Below are 19,682 nucleotides of genomic sequence, written 5' to 3'. Positions count from 1 at the left end.
GCTCTACCCCATATCATCCATTTCTGTGACTTTCCCTAGCCCTGCAGGTGTGAGCTTACAACCCTTTACTAAATGATGTGGATAACTTCTTGAGCCAAATTCCATTTGTAAAACTGACTCGACATAGAAGGAAACTTGAGATAGACTAATAAATGTCATATACATGAAAAAGGCAGACAAGATCTATAGTTCTTGTTATTCTTCCCTGTAAAAATGAATTATGCCCCAAAGTTTTACGGTAGGTTCTATCAAATCCTTTATGGGACAGAAAATTTAAACTATTCCCGAAAACTGCAAAAACGCAGAGAGTTTCTCAATGCATTCTATGAAGCTAGCACAACCTTTATACAAAACAAGACCTCAAAGACCAAGACAACTCAATTATACCTCAGAATACAGATATAAAAGTCCTAGCTGGATGCAGTGGCTCACACCTGTAATCCCAGCGCTTTGGTAGGCCAAGGTGGGAGGATCACTTGAGGCCAGGAATTTGAGAACAGTCTAGATAATAAGGTAAGACCCCCACCACTACAAAAAATTCCATTTGTTTGTAAATAAAATTATCTTTGAGACAAAGTCTCTCACTCTGTCACTTAGGCTGGACTACAGTGGTGTGATCACAACTTACTGTAGCCTCAACCTCCTGGGCCTGTGATCCTCCCACCTCAGCCTCCCAAGTAGCTAGGACCACAGGCACACACCACCACACCTGACTAATTTTTTTTTTTCCTTGTAGAGATGGGGTTCTCCCTATGTTGCCCAGGTTGGTCTCAAACTCCTGGGCTCAAGCGATCCTTCTGCTTTGGCCTCCCAAAGTGCTGGAATTACAGGTGCGAGCCACTGCACCAAGCCAAAATTTAGCTGGCACACTGGCACGTGCCTATGGTCCCAGCTACTCAGGAGGCTGAAGTGGGAGGATAGCTTGAGCCCAGGGGTTCGAAGCTGCAGAGAACTAATATCTTGTCATTGCACTCCAGCCTGGCCAGCAGTGTGAAACCCTGCCTCTAAAAATAATTTTATATAGCTGTCCAAATACACATACACACACACACACAGGCGCACACATGTCCTAAATCAAATATCAGCTAACAAATTTAATAATGGAATAAAGAATGACATATCATGATCTACTAGCGTTTCATCCCAGGAATGCAAGAATGTGTCAAAATTAGGTAACCTAAACTCTTAATTCATATAGAAATTGATATAAGAAAAATCATACCACCAATTTTGACATCTTCCTGTTTTATTTTTTAAATGATAGCCTAAATAAACTAGAAATAAAAGTAAACTTCTTTAATTTGCTAGAAAGTATCAAAAGTCTGTATGGCAAGCATCAAACTTCATGGTGAAACACTCACAGCAGCCCCTCGAAGCCAGGACTGGACAAGGGTGCCAGTATCAATGCTCTTATTCACACTGGTCTGAAGGTCCTAGTGGAAGCCAAAAAAAGGGGACAAATGCTGGAAAAGATGAGATAAACCTATCATTATTTGTAGAAGATACTGTGATTTCCTAGACTCCCAGATTCAAGACTCAACTCAAAAACTACAGGAGTTAATGCCGGCATCTGGTGAGACAACTGGTCACAGGGCATCTCCATTTTCCCAGTTTCCAGCATGAACGCTTTAAACACACATTCCCTGCTCAAGATGCCGGTCATAGTAGCCCCTCAAACTACAGACTATGGAGGCAGAAAATGGGTCAAGATTTACAAACTATAAAACCATAATACAAGATATTTTTTAAAACCTTAAAAAAGAGTGACATACCATATTCTTGGATGGGAAAATTCAATATGGGTGCCAATTCTCCCTTTTCACTGTATATGTCTGCAGTTATTGTAAAATCTTAGTGTAGAGCTTAAGAGTTGTTTGATAAATAACATCAATTAAAACCTCTACCTTGACTCCTTACAGCTTCTGGGAAAATTTTTTTTTTTTTTTTTTTTTTGGGAACAAATTTGGGTACTTGCAGGCTTATGTATGTGTCAAACAACAAAGAATGAATTTTAGAAAGCAAACATAAAAATAATTGATTTCAAACTTCCAGCCTGGGCAACATGGTGAAACCCCATCTCTACCAAAAATACAAACAAAAAAATTAGCCAGGCATGGTGGTGTGTGCTGTGATCCCAGCTACTCTGGAGGCTGAGGTGGGAGGGCTGCTTGAGACCAGCTGGCGGAGGTTGCAGTGAGCCCAGATGACACCACCGCCTAGGTGAGAGTAAGACTCCATCTCAAACAAACAAAAACCTACCACTCTCTTGCCACATACATACATATTTGTGAAACGAGACTCAATTATTTTACATGTATTCAACATTTTAAAACCTTTGAATCAGTATAAAATTTCTAAAATGTTATTAGAAGCAACCAATGTTCATTCAAAGGTTTTAAATTAAATGGCGCATTACAATGGCTCCAGTGGAGAGTGGAGTGGCCACAAACCAAGAACTCCAGGGGTCACTGCGGCCGCCCCCAAAGCTTTCAGGGGAACACAGCCCTGCTAACATACTGATTCTGAACTTTTGGCCTCGAGAACTGTGAGCATAAATTTCTGTTGTTTTCAGCTCCCCCCAACCTCCCACCCATGCATACGTGGTTCCAGAATGACTATTATTCTCTGGATGTTACTAAAGTGGCTCAATTTCCCTCAATTGTATTAGTGGCGGATTGTTTCTCATGGTTTCTTCAAAAGAGAGTGAAAATAAAAACGCATCTCCTGGCCAGGTGTGGTGGCTCACGCCTGTAATTTCAGCACTTTGGGAGGCTGAGGTAGGTGGATCATGAGGTCAAGAAATCTAGACCATCCTGGTCAACAGGGTGAAACCTTGTCGCTACTACAAATACAAAAATTAGCCGGGCGTGGTGGCGCATGCCTGTAGTCCCAGCTACTCAGGAGGCTGAGGCAGGAGAATCACTTGAACCCGGGAGGCAGAGGTTGCAGTAAGCCAAGATCACGCCACTGCACTCCAGCCTGGCAACAGAAAGAGACTCCGTCTCAAAAAAAAAAAATCATCTTCTGGTTCTTTTAGTGAAGAGACTGATTTTCTCTTTGTAAAAACGATGTAACATGCAATTTTAAAGAAATACACTTTACTTTTTAAGTGACACTGTATTTTTTCCCTAGAGAGAATATGTATATTTTTTTTTTTTTTGAGACGGAGTCTCGCTGTATCTCCCAGGCTGGAGCGCAGTGGCGCGATCTCGGCTCACTGCAAGCTCCGCCCCCTGGGTTCACGCCATTCTCCCGCCTCAGCCTCCCAAGTAGCTGGGACTACAGGCGCCCGCTACCACGCCCGGCTAATTTTTTGTATTTTTAGTAGAGACGGGGTTTCACCGTGTTAGCCAGGATAGTCTCGATCTCCTGACCTCATGATCCACCCGCCTCGGCCTCCCAAAGTGCTGGGATTACAGGCTTGAGCCACCGCGCCCGGCCGTATATGTTATTTTTACATATATACTATCTTTCCTGGAACAACAGCAATATATAATGCCATATATAATAGTTCAAAATAAATGTTTAACTTCAAGAAACAGATACATCAAGAAATTACTATTCCCAAAGGATTTTTCAGTCTTAGTAAAGGAATTTCCTTAAAGGCATTTTTGCGTTTCGTTACAGTTCAATTGGAGAAATGAATCTCTGAAACTAGAACTTTATCTGCCATTTCCATCACATGTGGAACTAAGGACAGCACCCCAGGCTCCTAGGGGCAGGATGTTACGCTACTTAGGCCACCGCTGACCTAAACCCCAATAGGCCTGCCTGAGGCCCTCGGGAGCCTCCTCCCACCTGCAGATGTGGTAACACCAGGAAGCAGTAGTGAGGCTCTAGCCACACTGGGTTTGGCCCAGCGCTCAGTAAGGGTTCATCTTCCTTCTCTTCCATCTCTTCCCCTATGTTATCACTAACTATACTATTTTTCTGAAGTCACCAGAAGGTTACAAGTTATTCACAACCTCAGAAACTTATATTGACACATGATGGGAAAGCCAGGTGATATGGCTTAGATCTCATGTCAAACTATATTCCCCAATGTTGGAGGTGGGGCCTGGTGGGAGGTGATTGGATCATGGGCTCAGATTTCCCCAAAGGTGCTATTCTAGGGATAGTGAGTTCCCAGGAGATCTGGTTGTTGTTTAAAAGTGTGTAGCACCTCCCCACCCCGCTTCCTCCTACTCCGGCCATGTAAGATGTGCTGGTTTCCCCTTCCCCTTCCACCATGATTGTAAGTTGCCCGAGGCCTCCCAGCCATGCTTCCTATACAGCCACAGAACCGTGAGCCAATTAAACTGCTTTTCTTGATAAATTATCCAGTCTCAGGTATTTCTTTATAGCAGTGCAAGAATGGACTAATCCACCAGGGATGAATCAAGTGAACAGCGTCAATTCTACAGAAGAAAAACACCAAATGCAGGAGAAAGGGAGGTGGGAGTTCCACACAGAAAAGCTTCCAGACTCAAAGCTTCTCCACAACAGGCCAGCATCTCCTGTTCAACACCAGGACAGGAACCACTGACACACGCAAATCACCGTTGTTGACAGGCAAAGCTGATGTGCACTTAGGCTTGCACACAGGTGCCTCCCCTGAAGGGTACTCTGCAAATCCCTAGGAAACAATGAGTACCAGGCACAGAGGCCACCAGCCCCAGTCAGGGACAGATGTGTCCCTGAAATGAAATCTGAGATGAGACCTCATGGTCACCTAGTCCAAACACCTCTCCAACTATTCTCCACATTCCCTATCATGGGGAACTCATCTCCACACTACAGCCCACTCTGCCTTCGAACGACCCTTGCAAGGGACTCTTTCTGATCACACACATCTACATGGGGTCTAGACTCTGCTCCCGGGGGCTGTCTGGGACGAACTCAATGTTTGCTTCACACTGGTCATTTCTTGACCGCTCAGGCCAGCAACCTCAAGTCCCTTATGCTTCCCTGCCAGGGGTGTCCAGCCTGGTTAGAGGTGTCCTGAGGACATGCAGCGAGGCTGCCACCACCCTGATTACAGGACCTTCCACGTCTGCCCTGTGACATCACATCAACCTGTTACATTGATATGGTTCACCGTTGTCCCCACCCAAATCTCATGTCAAATTGTAATTCCCACATGTTAGGGGAGGAACCTGGTGGGAGGTGATGGGATGATGGGGGCGGATTTCCCCCATGCTGTTCTCATGATAGTGAGTTCTCACAAGATATGATAGCTTAAAAGTGTGGCATTTCCCCTCTTGCTCTCTCTCTCCTGCCACCACGTAAGACGTGCATTGCCTCTTCTTCTCCTTCTGCCATGATTATAAGTTTCCTAAGGCCTCCCCAGCCATGAGGAACTGTGAATCAATTAAACCTCTGTTCTTTATAAATTACCCAGAATCACGTAGGTTGTTTTTTTCCTTCTTCTTTGAGACAGAGTCTCGCTCTCGTTGCCCAGGCTGGAGTGCAATGGCATGATCTCAGCTCACCCCAACCTCTGCCTCCCGGGTTCAAGCGACTCTCCTGCCTCAGCCTCCTGAGTAGGTGGGATGACAGGCACGCACCACCACACCTAGCTAATTTTGTATTTTTAGTAGAGATGGGGGTTCGCCATGTTGGTCAGGCTGGTCTTGAACTCCCGACCTCAGGTGATCCGCCCACCTTGGCCTCCCTAAGTGCTGGGATTACAGGTGTGAGCATCGCACCTGGCCTCAGGTAGTTCTTTATAGCAGTGTGAAAACAGACTGATATGCCCACCCTTCTGGGTCTGATGACACTCTCCAGTGGATTCATCAACACTCAGCTTCTCCATCTGCACATCTGTTACTGCTACAAACACTAACAAGACTGTGGAGGAGGGCCCTGACACAGTGTTCTCTGGGCCAAAGGCAAATACCACCATTGCTGCCACTATAGTGTACTGTGGGCAGCTATTCATGCCTACTCAGAAGGTGCTTGGGGCACCTCTTTTTTTAAGAGGTCCTTGGTAAAGGCAGGCAGGATCCTATGCACTTGGGAGGTTTCAATGACCTAATGCAATACAACCTGACTGCAACTCATGCTGGCAAGACAGAGACTCAGCAGGTGACACTATGTCATCAACGGAGACACTCTTGGATTAAGGACCCTTTCACGTGCTTCCCACAAGCAGCCTCTCTGGGAGTCCTGAAACCCTGCCCTGCACAGTGGCCCTTCCCTGGGCTTCAGAGACCTGAGCTCCTATCTCTGCTCCCAGCCAGGGTGGTTGTGGCTTCTCACACCTCGCTCCTCTGTGAGGCCAGAGCAGATCAGCTTCACTCCCTCGAGCCCCAGTGACAAAGTGAGCCAGGAAGAAAAATCGGCCTCTCGCCTTTTGTTTTTCCTTCTCAAGGTCTTTCCTTCACAGTGTCTGCTGATGACCTGAGATCTCACTGCTCCTCCCCTCCTCTGTACTCTCAATAAACCACCCTGCTTAGGTGCCATGGGATGTGCTCCAGAGCAGTGGTCCCCAATCTTTTTGGCACTAGGGATCGATTTCATGGAAGACAACTTTTCCACAGACCAGGTGAGGCAAGTGGATGGTTTCGGGATGATTCAAGTTCATAACATTTACTGTACACTTTATTTCTATTATTACTACACTGTAATACAGGATGAAATAATCATACAACTCACCCCAATGCACAATCAGTGGAAGCCCTGAGCTTGTTTTCCTTCAACTAGATGGTCCCATCTGGAGGCGATGGGAGACAGTGACAGCTCAGCAGGCATTAGACTCTCATGAGAAGTGTACAACCCAGATCCCTCGCACGCGCAGCTCACAATAGGGTTTGTGCTTCTATGAGGATCTAATGTCTCTGCTGATCTGACAGGAGCTGGAGTTCAGGCAGTAATGCAAGGCATGGGGAGTGGCTATAAATCCTGACAAAACTTCCCTTGCTCACCGGCCACTCACCTCCTGCTGTGCAGCCTGGTTCCTAACAGGTCATGGACTAGTACTGGTCTGTGACCCAAAAGTCGGGGATCCCTGCCCTATAGGGTACCCAGTAACCAGCGGCCCACAGTACAATACCAACACAGGGACTATTTACTGTCCCTATGCCTATATATTTTTTTCATTTTTTGAGATACGGTCTCAGTCTGTTGCCCAGGATGGAGTGAGGTGGCATGATCATAGCTCACCATAGCCTTGACCTCCTAGGCTCAAGCGATCCTCCCATCTCAGCCTCCCAAGTAGCTGAAACCACAAGTGCATGCTACCATGGCCGGCTAATTTTTGTATTTTTGTAGAGACAAGGTCTATCTATGTTGCCCAGGCTGGTTTCAAACTTCCGGGCTTAAGTAATCCACCTGCCTCAGCCTCCCAAAGTGCTGGGAATACAGGTGTGAGCCACTGAGCCTGGCCGTTTTTTTTTTTTTTTTTCTTTTTTTTGAGACAGGGTCTCACTCTGTCACCCAGGCTACAGTGCAGTGGCACCATCATAGCTCACTGCAGCCTCAAACTCTTGGTCTTAAGTGATCCTCCCCTCGTCAGTCTCTGGAGTGGCTGGAACCACAAGCACATGGCACTAAGCCTAATTTTTTGTAGAGACAAAGTCTCACTATGTTGCCCAGGCTGGTCTCAAACTCCTGGGCTCAAGTGATCCTCCCACCTTAGCCTCCTAAAGTGCTGAAATTACAAGTGTGAGCCACTGCACCTGGCCAGTTTTGCTTTTTAAAAATAACACACAAAAAACTTATTTGGAATCAAAAGCTCGTGTAAAACTAAAACATCACCTAATGTCATTATCTCATTTTGCAGGTGGGAAACTAAGACTAGGGAGGGAAAACACTCAGAGGGCAGATCCAGGACTGCATTCCGGTATTGATTGCCATGCAGGGTTCTCCCTGGGACCCAAGTCAAGAACATCCCAGGGAGTGGTGACCTGGACACACTACTGGCCCTCCTGCATGGCCACAGCCCCGAAGAGCCTGTGCTCAAGATGCCCACTTCCTGGAGCAGGTTAATGCCCACTATCCTAGCTTCCCCCAACTCCTGCTCCCTCTACCAGAACAGCAAACTTGTGAAAATCGGCTGGTACACCCACAGATGGCAGAGGGGAATGCAGCTTTCAGCGCCCTCTCTGCTGTGCTGTCCCACATGGCACAGCTGCAGCCCCTGGGATGCTCCAGGCCTCACGAGATGAAGGCTGCTGAGGTGCTGCTGCAGTGGGAGACTCTGCCCTCCCCACCTGGCATCCAGACCCTGCTCTCACAGTAGTCAGGCTAAGAAGTCGCTGGTCAGTGACAAGCCACAGCTGGAAAGTCTCTGGTTGCAAAAACAGACAAAAACATGAATTAGGAATACACCCACTTTGAAGAAAACACAAAACAGCAACTGCTCTCTCAGACCCCACCATGAGGCTCAGGACACAGAGGGAGTCTCCCAGGACCAAACTGACCTCGAAGGCCCCTTCTCACCCTGATGTGCTGTGCGTACAGCGGCCGAGGAAGAAGCGCAGACAGAGTCATGGGAGAATCTCAGGGCCACCCGCCCTAAGACAAGCTCAACAGCACAGAATTCCGCATGTGACAAAGCTGGAACTTATTCCACTGAAGCTGATGAAGGTTCAAAAAAAGCCAGCAGGCCAGGCGCCGTGGCTCACAAATGTAATCCCAGTACTTTGGGAGGCTGAGAACGCAGAAGAATGGAGTAGGAGAAAACCCGCGAAAATCCAAACAACAGACCATTTGTAGCTCTAGTCCCTGTGGCTGCAGTAGAGAACAGCAACAGAAAACACGGCCTGTAACTGTGAAATCAGTGAGCACATGCTAGTCCCTTCCTTCTTCCCAGTCCCTCACAGCACTGACAAGGAACACTGACAAGGAGCCACGGCTGGCATCCACGTGGCACTCACCGTGCCAGGGCAGACATGGAAACAGCGCATGTCTTAGGCTAGAGCCCAGGTTCCATTTTCCTACAGAGAGTCTCCAAAGTGCAACAGATAAATAACTCAGTCACTCCTCCTTTACCGCTGCTCACACTACTGTCATCTTTAAACCAGGGCCGCTCTCAATTCCTTCCTGGCCCAACCCCGCTTTAGGAGAGCAGGCAGGCCAGGGGTGAAAAGAGGGAGCGCCATCTCAAAGCCCTGCTCTGTCTGAGAGGCTTGGGCTACCTGAGCACCTTCCCTTCAGATCCACCTCCAGCAGATGCCCTCCCTCTTCTATCTTCCACCTCATCAGCCACCTGCCACCTGTGCATGTGTCTGCACTCCTTTCTAGACTAGGACAGATGGACAATGAGCTCTCAACAGCAGAGTGCTCAGTAAATGGCTCCTGGACTTAAAAAATCTCCTACCTGGACCGGGCTTGGTGGCTCACACCTGTAATCCCAACACTTTGGGAGGCTGAGGCAGGCAGACCACCTGAGGTTGGGAGTTCAAGACCAGCCTGATCAACATGGAGAAACCCTGTCTCTACTAAAAATACAAAATTAGCTGGGCGTGGTGGCGCATGTAATCCCAGCTACTCGGGAGACTGAGGCAGGAGAATTGCTTGAACCCGGGAGGCAGAGGTTGGGGTGAGCCCAGATCTCACCATTGCACTCCAGCCTGGGCAACAAGAGCGAAACTCCATCTCAAAAAAAAAAACACACACACACACACAAAACAAAACCTTCTACCTGGGGTGCAGAGCCTGGGCGACAGCCTGTGTGAGTGATAGCGGGTATGCCCAGGCCAAGGCGAACCTGACCAACTGCTGCCACCATACCTCAGGCACAGGAGGCCCAAGCCATCTGTGATGCCAACAGGTTTCCCATCCCTTCTGGAAAACCAGCAGCTGACACGCACACAGGGGCTACCCACATGCGCCTCTGGGCCTCAGTCGGGAATTCCTGGCTTGCAGCTCAGGACAAAGCTAGTGTCTTGGTACTGCCTTCAACGTGGCTGTGCGAGGGTGTGCGTGGGGTGTGGTGGTCCCGGGTGGCACTCACCTGCTCGTCAACATAGGCATCGATCCTCTTCTGGCACTCCAGCCACTCCTCAGCGACTCTGCGCAGCTCCTCCTCGGAGCGCTGGTACCTCTGCAGCAAGGTACTGTATGTGTCCTCACTGCAGGTGTCGTGTGTGGTGGTTCCTAGCCTAGGAGAGAGAAGGCCTTGTAACAAAGGAAAGAACTCAAAGGCTCTGAAGCAGAGATCAGAAATGCGCTTCCTGCTGCTACCATCCTGTTTTGTCAACTCGCCTCCCAACATGGAAAACGGGGTGCCACTCTGCACCACAGCAGGGAGCTGTGAGGGATCAACAGATCCCCATGCAAGGCCACTGGGACAGACTTGTAAAAAGGAGATGCTCGGCTGGGCACGGTGGCTCACGTCTGTAATCCCAGTACTCTGGGAGGCTGAGGTGGGTGGATCACCTGAGGTCAGGAGTTCGAGACCAGCCTGCCCAATATGGCAAAACCCCATCTCTACTAAAAGTACAAAAAAAATTAGCTGGGTATGGTGGCAGGCACCCATAGTCCCAGCTACTTGGGAGGCTGAGGCAGGAGAACTGCTTGAACCCAGGAGGTGGAGGTTGCAGTGAGCCGAGATCACGCCACTGCACTCCAGCCTGGGCAACAGAGCAAGACTCGTCTCAAAAAAAAAAAAAAAGAAAGAGAAGCTCAAAGAAACAACAGCTTCTGAGAAAACAAATGAGCACTGAACAACATGTCTCTAAAGACTATGGCTTAACAATTCAGTTTACCAAATATGGAATTGCAAAATAAAAAAATTAGATAAAAATAAAAATTAAAAATGATAAAAAAAATATGGGGATGCAAAGTTATTTTACTCTTGAAAATACAACTGGCTCAGAGAAAACAAAACATTTAATGAGACATAAAATTTAGATCTGGTTTTCAAATAAAGCAAAACAAAATGTGATTTACTTGAAGAAATACAGTTACAGTTTTCTGTCTACTATATTATATTGTATTAAGAAAGATGGCAGTCGGGCACAGTGGCTCGCGCCTGTAATCCCAGCACTTTGGGAGGCCAAGGGGAACAGATCACCTGAGGTCGGGAGTTCAAGACCAGCCTGGCCAACATGGAGAAACCCCGTCTCTACTAAAAATACAACAATTAGCCAGGTGTGGTAGCGCATGCCTGTAATCCCAGCTACTCAGGAGGCTGGGACAGGAGAATCACTTGAATCTGGGAGGTGGAGGCTGTGGTGAATCGAGATTGCGCCACTGCACTCCAGCCTAGCAGACAGGGTGAGACTCTGCCTCAAAAAAAAAAAAAGACAAAAAAAAAAGAAAGCAAGATGGAAAATGAGAAAATAAACAGGAAACAAAAGACAAACATGCAGGTGGACAGTGAGAAAAAACACCTCGATTTCTGAAGAGACCGTGAGCAAGATGGCGCTTGGGAGACAGAAGGCTGGGGGCTGGGGTTAGGAGGAGGACACGGAGAGGTGTGGAGACACATGTAGATTATTACCAGAAAAATCTCATGTTCCTAATACCTAAATCTATCAGTGTGAGCCAAAATAAGTGAAATAAAGACATCTTGACAAGGACAGCTTACAATCAAATACAATGTTTATAATATATCAAGAGCTCAAAGACTCTGTGCAGGGTTAGGGATCAGCACTGTTTATATAAAACACTAGAAGCCACCAAATGAATAACGGCACATCTAGAAGAATCAGTACTTGATAACTAGATACTTATTACCAATTTTATAATTATGTCTACCTATTCACACACACATTCATGTATATATACACATACGTATTTTGAAATGGAAATATGCCCATGGTAACTAAAGATATGACTACAGCATGTTTAAAAATACGTGTAGTGGACATAGGGGAAAAATGTATAATACTAAATTATTTATAAAACCTAACTTTATGATTTTCTATATTTTCAGAATTTTATTTGTAATGACAATCTAACGATTTTATAATAAACAATAAAGAAAGCTATGTGGAAATCTTTTCATGGGTGAAATGGGCAGGAATGACTCCCTCTTCTCCTCTGACCTATCTCCACCCTCAGGTGAATCGCACCTGGGAACCTCGCAGCTACTGAAGCCATCTGTGCGCTCACCTATTGCAGTCTCTCCAGGGGAGGCAGCAGAGGTTAGGTGTAACTGGACAGTCATTTAGGGAAGCACAAAGGAAAGAAACAACACTGATGCACATGGATTGAGGCTACTTCAAAACATCAAAGCTATTCTCCTAAGGCTGTTTCTGCCCCTCAGGAGACAAAACTCCTTAAGACATGGACTCCAGCGGTGCCGGGCTTCTGCCACACTGCAGCCCGTGAAGTAGTTTTTCTCCCACTTCTCCTCTGCCAGCCTTGCTCTTCTGTGACTGGTTTCCATTCTTCATACAGAACCTAGTTTCTACCCAATTCCATCGTGCCCCTACTTGCTCCACCTGGAATGCTGGGATGCGGCATTATACCCTGTCATGTGTTCCTTGTTCCGCTCCTCCTGGAAGTAAGAATTTACCTCTTCCAATTTATAGAATTCAGGTTATTTGGAGCCAAGGGAGAGCAAAGTGGGTGGGGGAGGCGGTTTGTGGATATCTTTGGTGGTGTAATTGGAAAGCAATCTGCAGGCACAGGGCTTCCCCACAAGCAAAGCTGTGCTAGGATCAAAAGAGTCACAGGGACTATCCACAGGGTTGAGTTAAATCAATGGCTCAGCAAACAGGTTTCTATCTAAATATTGAGCCTGCAAATACAAGACAGCAGCATGGAAACAGGCTTACTGTAACATTACCAATAATGTGTATGTGAAACGTTATTACTGATAAAGAGAATAAAATAACATTGGTTTGGGTAAATTTTATAAGCCTAATTTAATATATATTTAAAGTGAAGCCCACATTGGGCTACTGACACCCACAACAAAGAGAAGCAGGCCTGAGGGATGCACCCCCTGATAGAAACAACCCCCATCTATGCCTCGGCCTGCCAGGGGATCTGAGCAGAGCCGTCCAGAGCCTTCAGATCCTACCAATTCTCAGGCAGGACAGAGGATGGAGGTGGCCAGACTGCTCTGTGAACACGCCCACGCAGGATCAGACCAAGGCACCCCCAGGACAGATGGCCCAGTTCTTTCATAGATACATTTTAAGACAAAAAGGAGTGGGGAGTCAGGGGAAGGAGCCTGCCAATTACAGACTTTCAAAGGCTATGGGGAAAAAAAGAAGGGGGCAATGCAGAGTTACTGTTTAATTCTGTTTTGGTTGAGGAAAAAATTTTAAAGTACATAGTGGTAATGGTTATAAACACTACGAATATAATTAATGTTAATGAAATATACACTTAAAATTGTTAAAATGGTAAGCTTTATGTTATATATACTTTACCATAATTTTTAAAAAATGTAATATATCAAAAGCCATTGAATTGTACATTTTAGGTGGATGAACTGTACAATATGTATTTCATGATACAGAAGCTTTGGGGGTGTTTGTATGTAATCAGTAGCAAAATTTTTATGAATTGTTAAATGTGTATCTGTACACTAGCAATGCAAATCTGAATTATCTTGAATTAGTCTCAGGCTGACAAGGGAGTCAGGTACAGAGCACAAAGGCATGGCGTGTCCTGGCGTCATCAGTGCTGCTCAGAGAACACGCTGGTTGGTCTCACTCTGTCCCTGTCTGTGTTTATCCTTCTCCCTCAACTGTCTCTGGGTCTCGAAAGTGAGAAGTGCGACCGCAGCTGGAGCCCCAGCATCCACACTGGAGACACGGCTCACGGTTGGAGTGTGACCGTTAATACCCAGTGACCAAACAGAAAATCCAGAACTAGGGCACAGAAAAAGATGGGAGTTTTATGATGCACTTCAGGTTTCAGTCACCCACCCACAGTCTGACAGGCTGACGAAACTCACTGGCTTACCACTAAAATTTTTTTTTAAGGTAGATACCTGGAATCTTGTTTTTAGAGCCTCTCTCCCAAGATGCATGTCTTCTCATGAAAAGTGCTTTTGATAAATCTGAACGTCATAACCAGGAACAAAGTCTACTCCACATTCCAGATTCACCACTGTGAATCCTCTTCCGATACCTTTTATTCTGCAAGGGTCACATTAAGGACTTTCCAATCTTGATACACAGTGGCCACAGAAGGGAAGGAATGGCTAAGAAGCAGGTTGGGGCACAGGGAACACTGGAAGGGTCTGCGGCCCACCTGCCAGCTGGCCACACCCCCCATAACACCTTGTTCTGTTCTTGTTTTTTTTTTTTTTTTTCTGTTTTGTTGAGATGGAGTCTCGCTCTGTCTGTCCCCCATGCTGGATGGAGTGCAGTGGCATGATCTCGGCTCACTGCAACCTCCGCTCTCGGGTTCATGCCATTCTCCTGCCTCAGCCTCGCGAGTAGCTGGGACTACAGGTGGACGCCACCACGCCTGGCTAATTTTTGTATTTTTAGTAGAGACGGGGTTTCACCGTGTTAGCCAGGATGGTCTCAATCTCCTGACCTCGTGATCTGCCCCCGTCAGCCTCCCAAAGTGCTGGAATTACAGGCATGAGCCACTGCGCCTGGCCCTTTTTTTTCGCTTTTTAACAGATGGGGTCTTGCTGTTACCCAGTCTGGTCTCCAGCTCCTAGGCTTAAGCAATCCTCCTGCCTCAGCCTCCCAAGTAGCCGGGACTAGGGGCATGAGCCACCACGCGCAGCTTCTGATCTTTTTGTCCTCAATTCTCTTTTACTTAACTGCTTTCTCTAGAAGTAAGGTTATGAAGTGGAGATGGTCAGGACCCCTCGAAGCAAATTTGTGAATACAGGAAACAAAGACTGGGTCAATAATCGGATTTTGGTTTTGTTGTTGTTTTGTTTTGTTTTTTTGAGATGGAATCTCGCTCTGTGGCTCAGGCTGGAGTGCAGTGGCACAATCTCGGCTCACTGCAAGCTCCGCCTCCCGGGTTCACACCATTCTTCTGCCTTAGCCTCCCAAGTAGCTGGGACCACAGGCGCGTGCCACTATACCTGGCTAATTTTTTGTATTTTTAGTAGAGATGGGGTTTGACCATGTCAGCCAGGATGGTCTTGATCTCCTGACCTCGTGATCCGCTCGGCACGGCCAGGATCACAGGGATTACAAAGTGCAGGGATTACAGGTGTGAAGCACTGTGCCCAGCCTAATACATGGATTTTAAGAGAAAAAAGGCAGATTGGGTGTAGTGGCTCATACCTGTAATCCTAGCACTTTGGGAGGCTGAGGCAGGTGGATCGCTTGAGGTCAGGAGTTCAAGACCAGCCTGGCCAACATGGTGAAACCCCGTCTCTATTAAAAATACAAAAATTAGCCAGGCGTGGTGGTGCAAGCTTGTAATCCCAATCCTGGCTACTTGGGAGGCTGAGGCAGGAGAATCGCTTGAACCTGGGAGGTGGAGGTTGCAGTGAGCTGAGATCGTGCCACTGCACTCCAGCCTTGGTGACACAGCAAGACACTGTCTCAAAAACAAAATAAATAAAATAAAATAGCAATAACTGGTGTAGTCAACAGAACAATTTATTCCCTTGCTTTGTGAAGCTAACAATTTTTTTTTCCCTGGAGACAGCATCTTACTCTGTCGCCCAGGCTAGAGTGCAGTGGTGCACGCTCGCCTCACTGCAACCTCTGCCTCTGGGGTTCAAGCAATTCTTCTGCCTCAGCCTTCTGCGCAGCCAGGATCACAGGTGTGTGCCACCACACCCGGCTAATTTTTATATTTTTAGTAGAAACGGGGTATTACCATGTTGGCCAGGCTGGTCTCAAACTCCTGACCTCAGGTGATCCACCCACGTAAGGCCTCCCAAAGTGTTGGAATTACAGGCATGAGCCACCACACTTGGCCCCTAAGTATGTATTAATGCGGTCAAATGTAGATGGCTGCTGTCACGATGGGTCTGTATTATGGGAATGTGCTCACGTGATAAATAGAACAAAACACCAAAGAACAAAATCACCAAACTGCAGACCTGTGGTAGCTCATGCATGACGCAGTGCAGGGAACAGTGTTCTGCTGTTCAATTTTTGTAATTTTTGCTGCTAATTTTTGTATTTTTAATAGAGACGGAGTTTCACCATGTTGGCCAGGCTGGTCTTGACCTCAGCGTTCTGCTGAGTGACATCACATCGGAGGAACACACCTCCTAACTGAACATGGTACCACAGGGCAAACACATGACCCCGAGCAGATACCCCATGAGTGACTGCTGCACCTGCACCCCTTTCTCAGTGAAAGCACAGAACCCAGCCAGCCTCCCTAGCGTGAAGAAGCCATATGGAAGCACTACACAAGGAGACAAAACAACAGAGCCCCGGGTAGCAAGGGAATGTGTAGGAGACACCAAGCTGTATCCAGGGGGCCTTAGGCACCCTCAGACTTGGGCCTCTTCCCTCCTCCATTTCCCCTGCATGTCCAAGAGCCATAGCATGAACCACAACACAGGTGCCCGGCCAAGGATGGGTCTTGTCAAGGAAAAGTGCTATATTTACTGTAGCTTTTCTGTATGAGGAATTTATGGTGTTAAATCTTAGTAGCATTTAAAAGTTTAATTGTATTACTTCTCGGGTTTTGAGTTTTTGGCCCAAACTATCTTTTTCTCTAAGCCCTGTTATTTTTCCTGCAAGAACTTTCATACTTAGTGGTACTCAGGTACACCAGCCAGGAGAAAAGACTGTGCTGTCACATCACAAAGACGTATACGGGTTAAGGCCAAATACCTGATTTGTGACACCAGTGCGGGCAAGTTGCTCTGAAGAAGTGGCTCTGAAAAGACCAGATTTTCAAACAGGTGTTTATTATGCAGTTCCCACGTCACTTGGAACTTTTTCAAGTGTTCATTTTCCTAGTTTAGAAAAAGAAAAAGATAAACAGAATATGTAGTGAATTGCTAAAGACTTGAAAATTCCCAAAGGGATTCCCTCCCCGCTCTCCCTCTCCCCACACCACACACACATCCGTCTTTACAGGCTCAGAGCGTTCAGCTTATGGTAAGTGCTGTTCCCTGTATGTCCCAAGGCACACAGTGGATCAGAACTCCGACTACAAGGACATGTAGTCAGTCTAGATGGCAAGTTTAGAAGGGCCGCAAAGACAGGGGTGACAGGTGTACACAGAGACAAAGCAGTAACCGAACGTTTGAGAGTCATTTCTCACAATTATACTTTTAAATTGTAATGATAGCCCTTACAGTTCAGACAGTTTAGATACATCAAGTCCCTCAATGCCAAAGGATAATAATTTTCTTACCTATTTGGAGAAACCTTCCATTCTAATTAATACACACAATTTCTCCACTTGTAAGACCCTATTAGAGGTAAAGTTTTTTTTTGTCTTCCTAATAAACATAGGCAAACTCCTCAATTACTTTAGCCAATACCATGAAAACCTAGAAGTGTCCCAGTCATCATAGAGAGTCATGTCAACAGAAATGTACAGCAAGCCCCCAACACAAGACCACTGAGGTTGATGCCATTATTACCTTTCCTAAATGTAATGGTCACATTTAATAAGTCTTGCTACAACCATGCGTGTGTGAATCCATGCTTCCCTCTGTCAACTACACGGACACTATTTGTGTTCAGATCACGTTACATCTTTGGGTGAATGTTCCTGACTTCAACAACCGCCAGCTCTGGAAGCTGCACTTCATCATGCTTGGCTACTCCACGTCTCCTGAGTCGGGTCACTCACAGGGACTGGGTTTAGAGGTCTGCTCCTGTTTACAATATAGTCAAGCTGAGTTGATGGAGACCTTAGCAAATGAACGACACAAAGATTTCATTGTTATGTCACCTGATAACCCTAGTTGGTATGGGGGCTGAGAGAACAAATTATAATGATTAACTTCTGTTCTTCAAAGTAAACACCTATAAACACATTTGGAGACAGCACACCAGTGATACTGCTAGACCACTGTGTGTTAGCCTTGCTGGTTATAGCTCTGTTTTCATACCTGGAAACACAAGGATTGAGAGATTCAGCAATGAATCTATGCCATCTGTAGAAAACCTCAAATCTTCCATTTTGTTAACATTTCCAACACTTTTCCTCATCGTGTTTTCACCAGTGCCTCCCAGATTGAATCATCATCACTCCTGTTTCACACCAAGCATATCTCAGAGCAAGCACATTTGGTACAGGAAAAATGCATGTCGCAGGAGACTGGGGCCAGGTAACTGATAACCAGCCCCAGGCTGGAACCCACAAATGTGCTCGTAATAATGAAGCAGGTGAAGTGCCAAGCCCATGCTGCCCAGGCCCTGTGCCAGGTACGAGGACACAAAGACTACCTCCTGCTAAAGTAGTCTGCTGCTCTCCAGGGGTTCCCGGACAACAGAACAGTAGGCAGTGACCTGACTTACGATTCAGCTACAGGACAAAGAGTACATGGGAATGAATGCAACACCCGGATCAGACCAGGCTGGCAACCAGCTGATGGAGGGGCCTCCTGGAAGAGCTGAGGCTTTGCCTGGCCTCCATTGGAAACCTCTAGGATAGCCATTTCCACCTGCCTGCCTATGAGTGGAATCACAAATCTGGCTTTCTGGGCCAGCTGCTAGTGGTCACTGGGTGAAGGCCGATTTATAAAGATGTTCAGCATTTTTAATAAAATCTAAAATTACACCTCTAGGTGAGGCATGCAAGACAAACAGATATCAGACTTACTTCACAACCTGAAATCAACTTGGAGTTTACTTAAGTAACACATGCTAACACCTGAGTGTCGAGCATGGCCAGGCACTGTCCTCAGCGCTGAATTCAGTGCCTCCAGTAAGCTCCCTGTGAATTTGGTACTGCCCTGCCATGCCCCATCGACAGGTGTAGAACCAGCATAGAGGGGCTCAAATAACTGGACTGGGGCATGCAGGCATGGGCTCTGCAGGATATGTTGTCACAGCTCCTACGAGAGGTAAGGCCTATGGAAGAACTCCTGAGCTACAGGCAGAAAGGCTTGTCAGTGACCTAAGGGCAGGCTTTGCAGACTGTTCTCGATTCCCACTACAAAAAAAGGCTTGGGGGTTTGGAAGAAGGAAGACAAGATGTTTAGAATGCAGTTCCTACAACAGACAGAAATAACAGGATATTTGAATATTTCTTATTTGTGGATGAAAATTTAGACTTCACTATTACAGCCTGGTGAGGCGTTTGCTAGACGACTAGAAGCATAACTTAAGCCTCGTACCAATTTTATTATTTTTTTTAGATTTCTTAAAAAAAAAAAAAAATTGAGTGATTGGTCGATTGATTGAGACAGGGTCTCGCTCTGTCGCACAGGCTGGAGTGCAGTGGTGCAATCTTGGCTCACTGCAACCTCCACCTCCCGGGCTCAAGCAATCCTCTTACCTCATCCTCCTGAGTAGCTGGGACTACAGGTGTGCACTACCATGCTCAGCTAAGTTTTATATCTTTTGTAGAGACGGGATCTCACCATGTTGCCTAGGCTGGTCTTGAACTCCTAGACTCAAGCACTCAAGTAATCTGCCCACGGTGGCCTCCCAAAGTGCTGAGATTACAGGTGTGGGCCACCACGACCAGTCCCCCAATTTTATTTTAATATTTAAAGTACAAAAAATGTGACTCATTATCCAGTTTGATCCCCCAGGCAGTGTAGAATAAACCTCACATGAGGGCATTCTCCAGTGAAGTTGCATTTCTGAGAACATCTTTCTATGTCCAAAAGCATCCACTGAGTTCAGCAAAAACAGCAGAATGGGGATGCTGTTCACAGAGGAGCT

The 19,682-nt window shown here is 46.6% G+C and overlaps 1 protein-coding gene across 5 annotated transcripts in view; it reads right to left on the bottom strand.

The window, feature by feature from the left end:
* Positions 1-19,682, bottom strand: part of FAM193A (family with sequence similarity 193 member A) — a 138,720-nt gene that overhangs the window by 78,596 nt on the left and 40,442 nt on the right. For 3 of the 5 annotated variants that reach the window (XM_025386200.1, XM_025386203.1, XM_025386202.1), the window contains exons 4-5: positions 16,665-16,789; positions 9,938-10,085 (exon numbers count right to left, since the gene is read on the bottom strand). In XM_025386200.1, the coding sequence (XP_025241985.1) occupies positions 9,938-10,085; positions 16,665-16,789 (273 nt within the window). Of the gene's footprint in view, positions 1-1,361; positions 1,434-9,937; positions 10,086-16,664; positions 16,790-19,682 lie in introns of all 5 variants that reach the window. The other 2 variants (XM_025386199.1, XM_025386201.1) reach the window with 1 other exon arrangement.

Source organism: Theropithecus gelada, chromosome 5, assembly GCF_003255815.1.
Source record: "Theropithecus gelada isolate Dixy chromosome 5, Tgel_1.0, whole genome shotgun sequence".
NCBI classification, from domain to species: Eukaryota; Metazoa; Chordata; class Mammalia; order Primates; family Cercopithecidae; genus Theropithecus; species Theropithecus gelada.
This window is presented reverse-complemented; position numbering and strand designations above follow the sequence as displayed.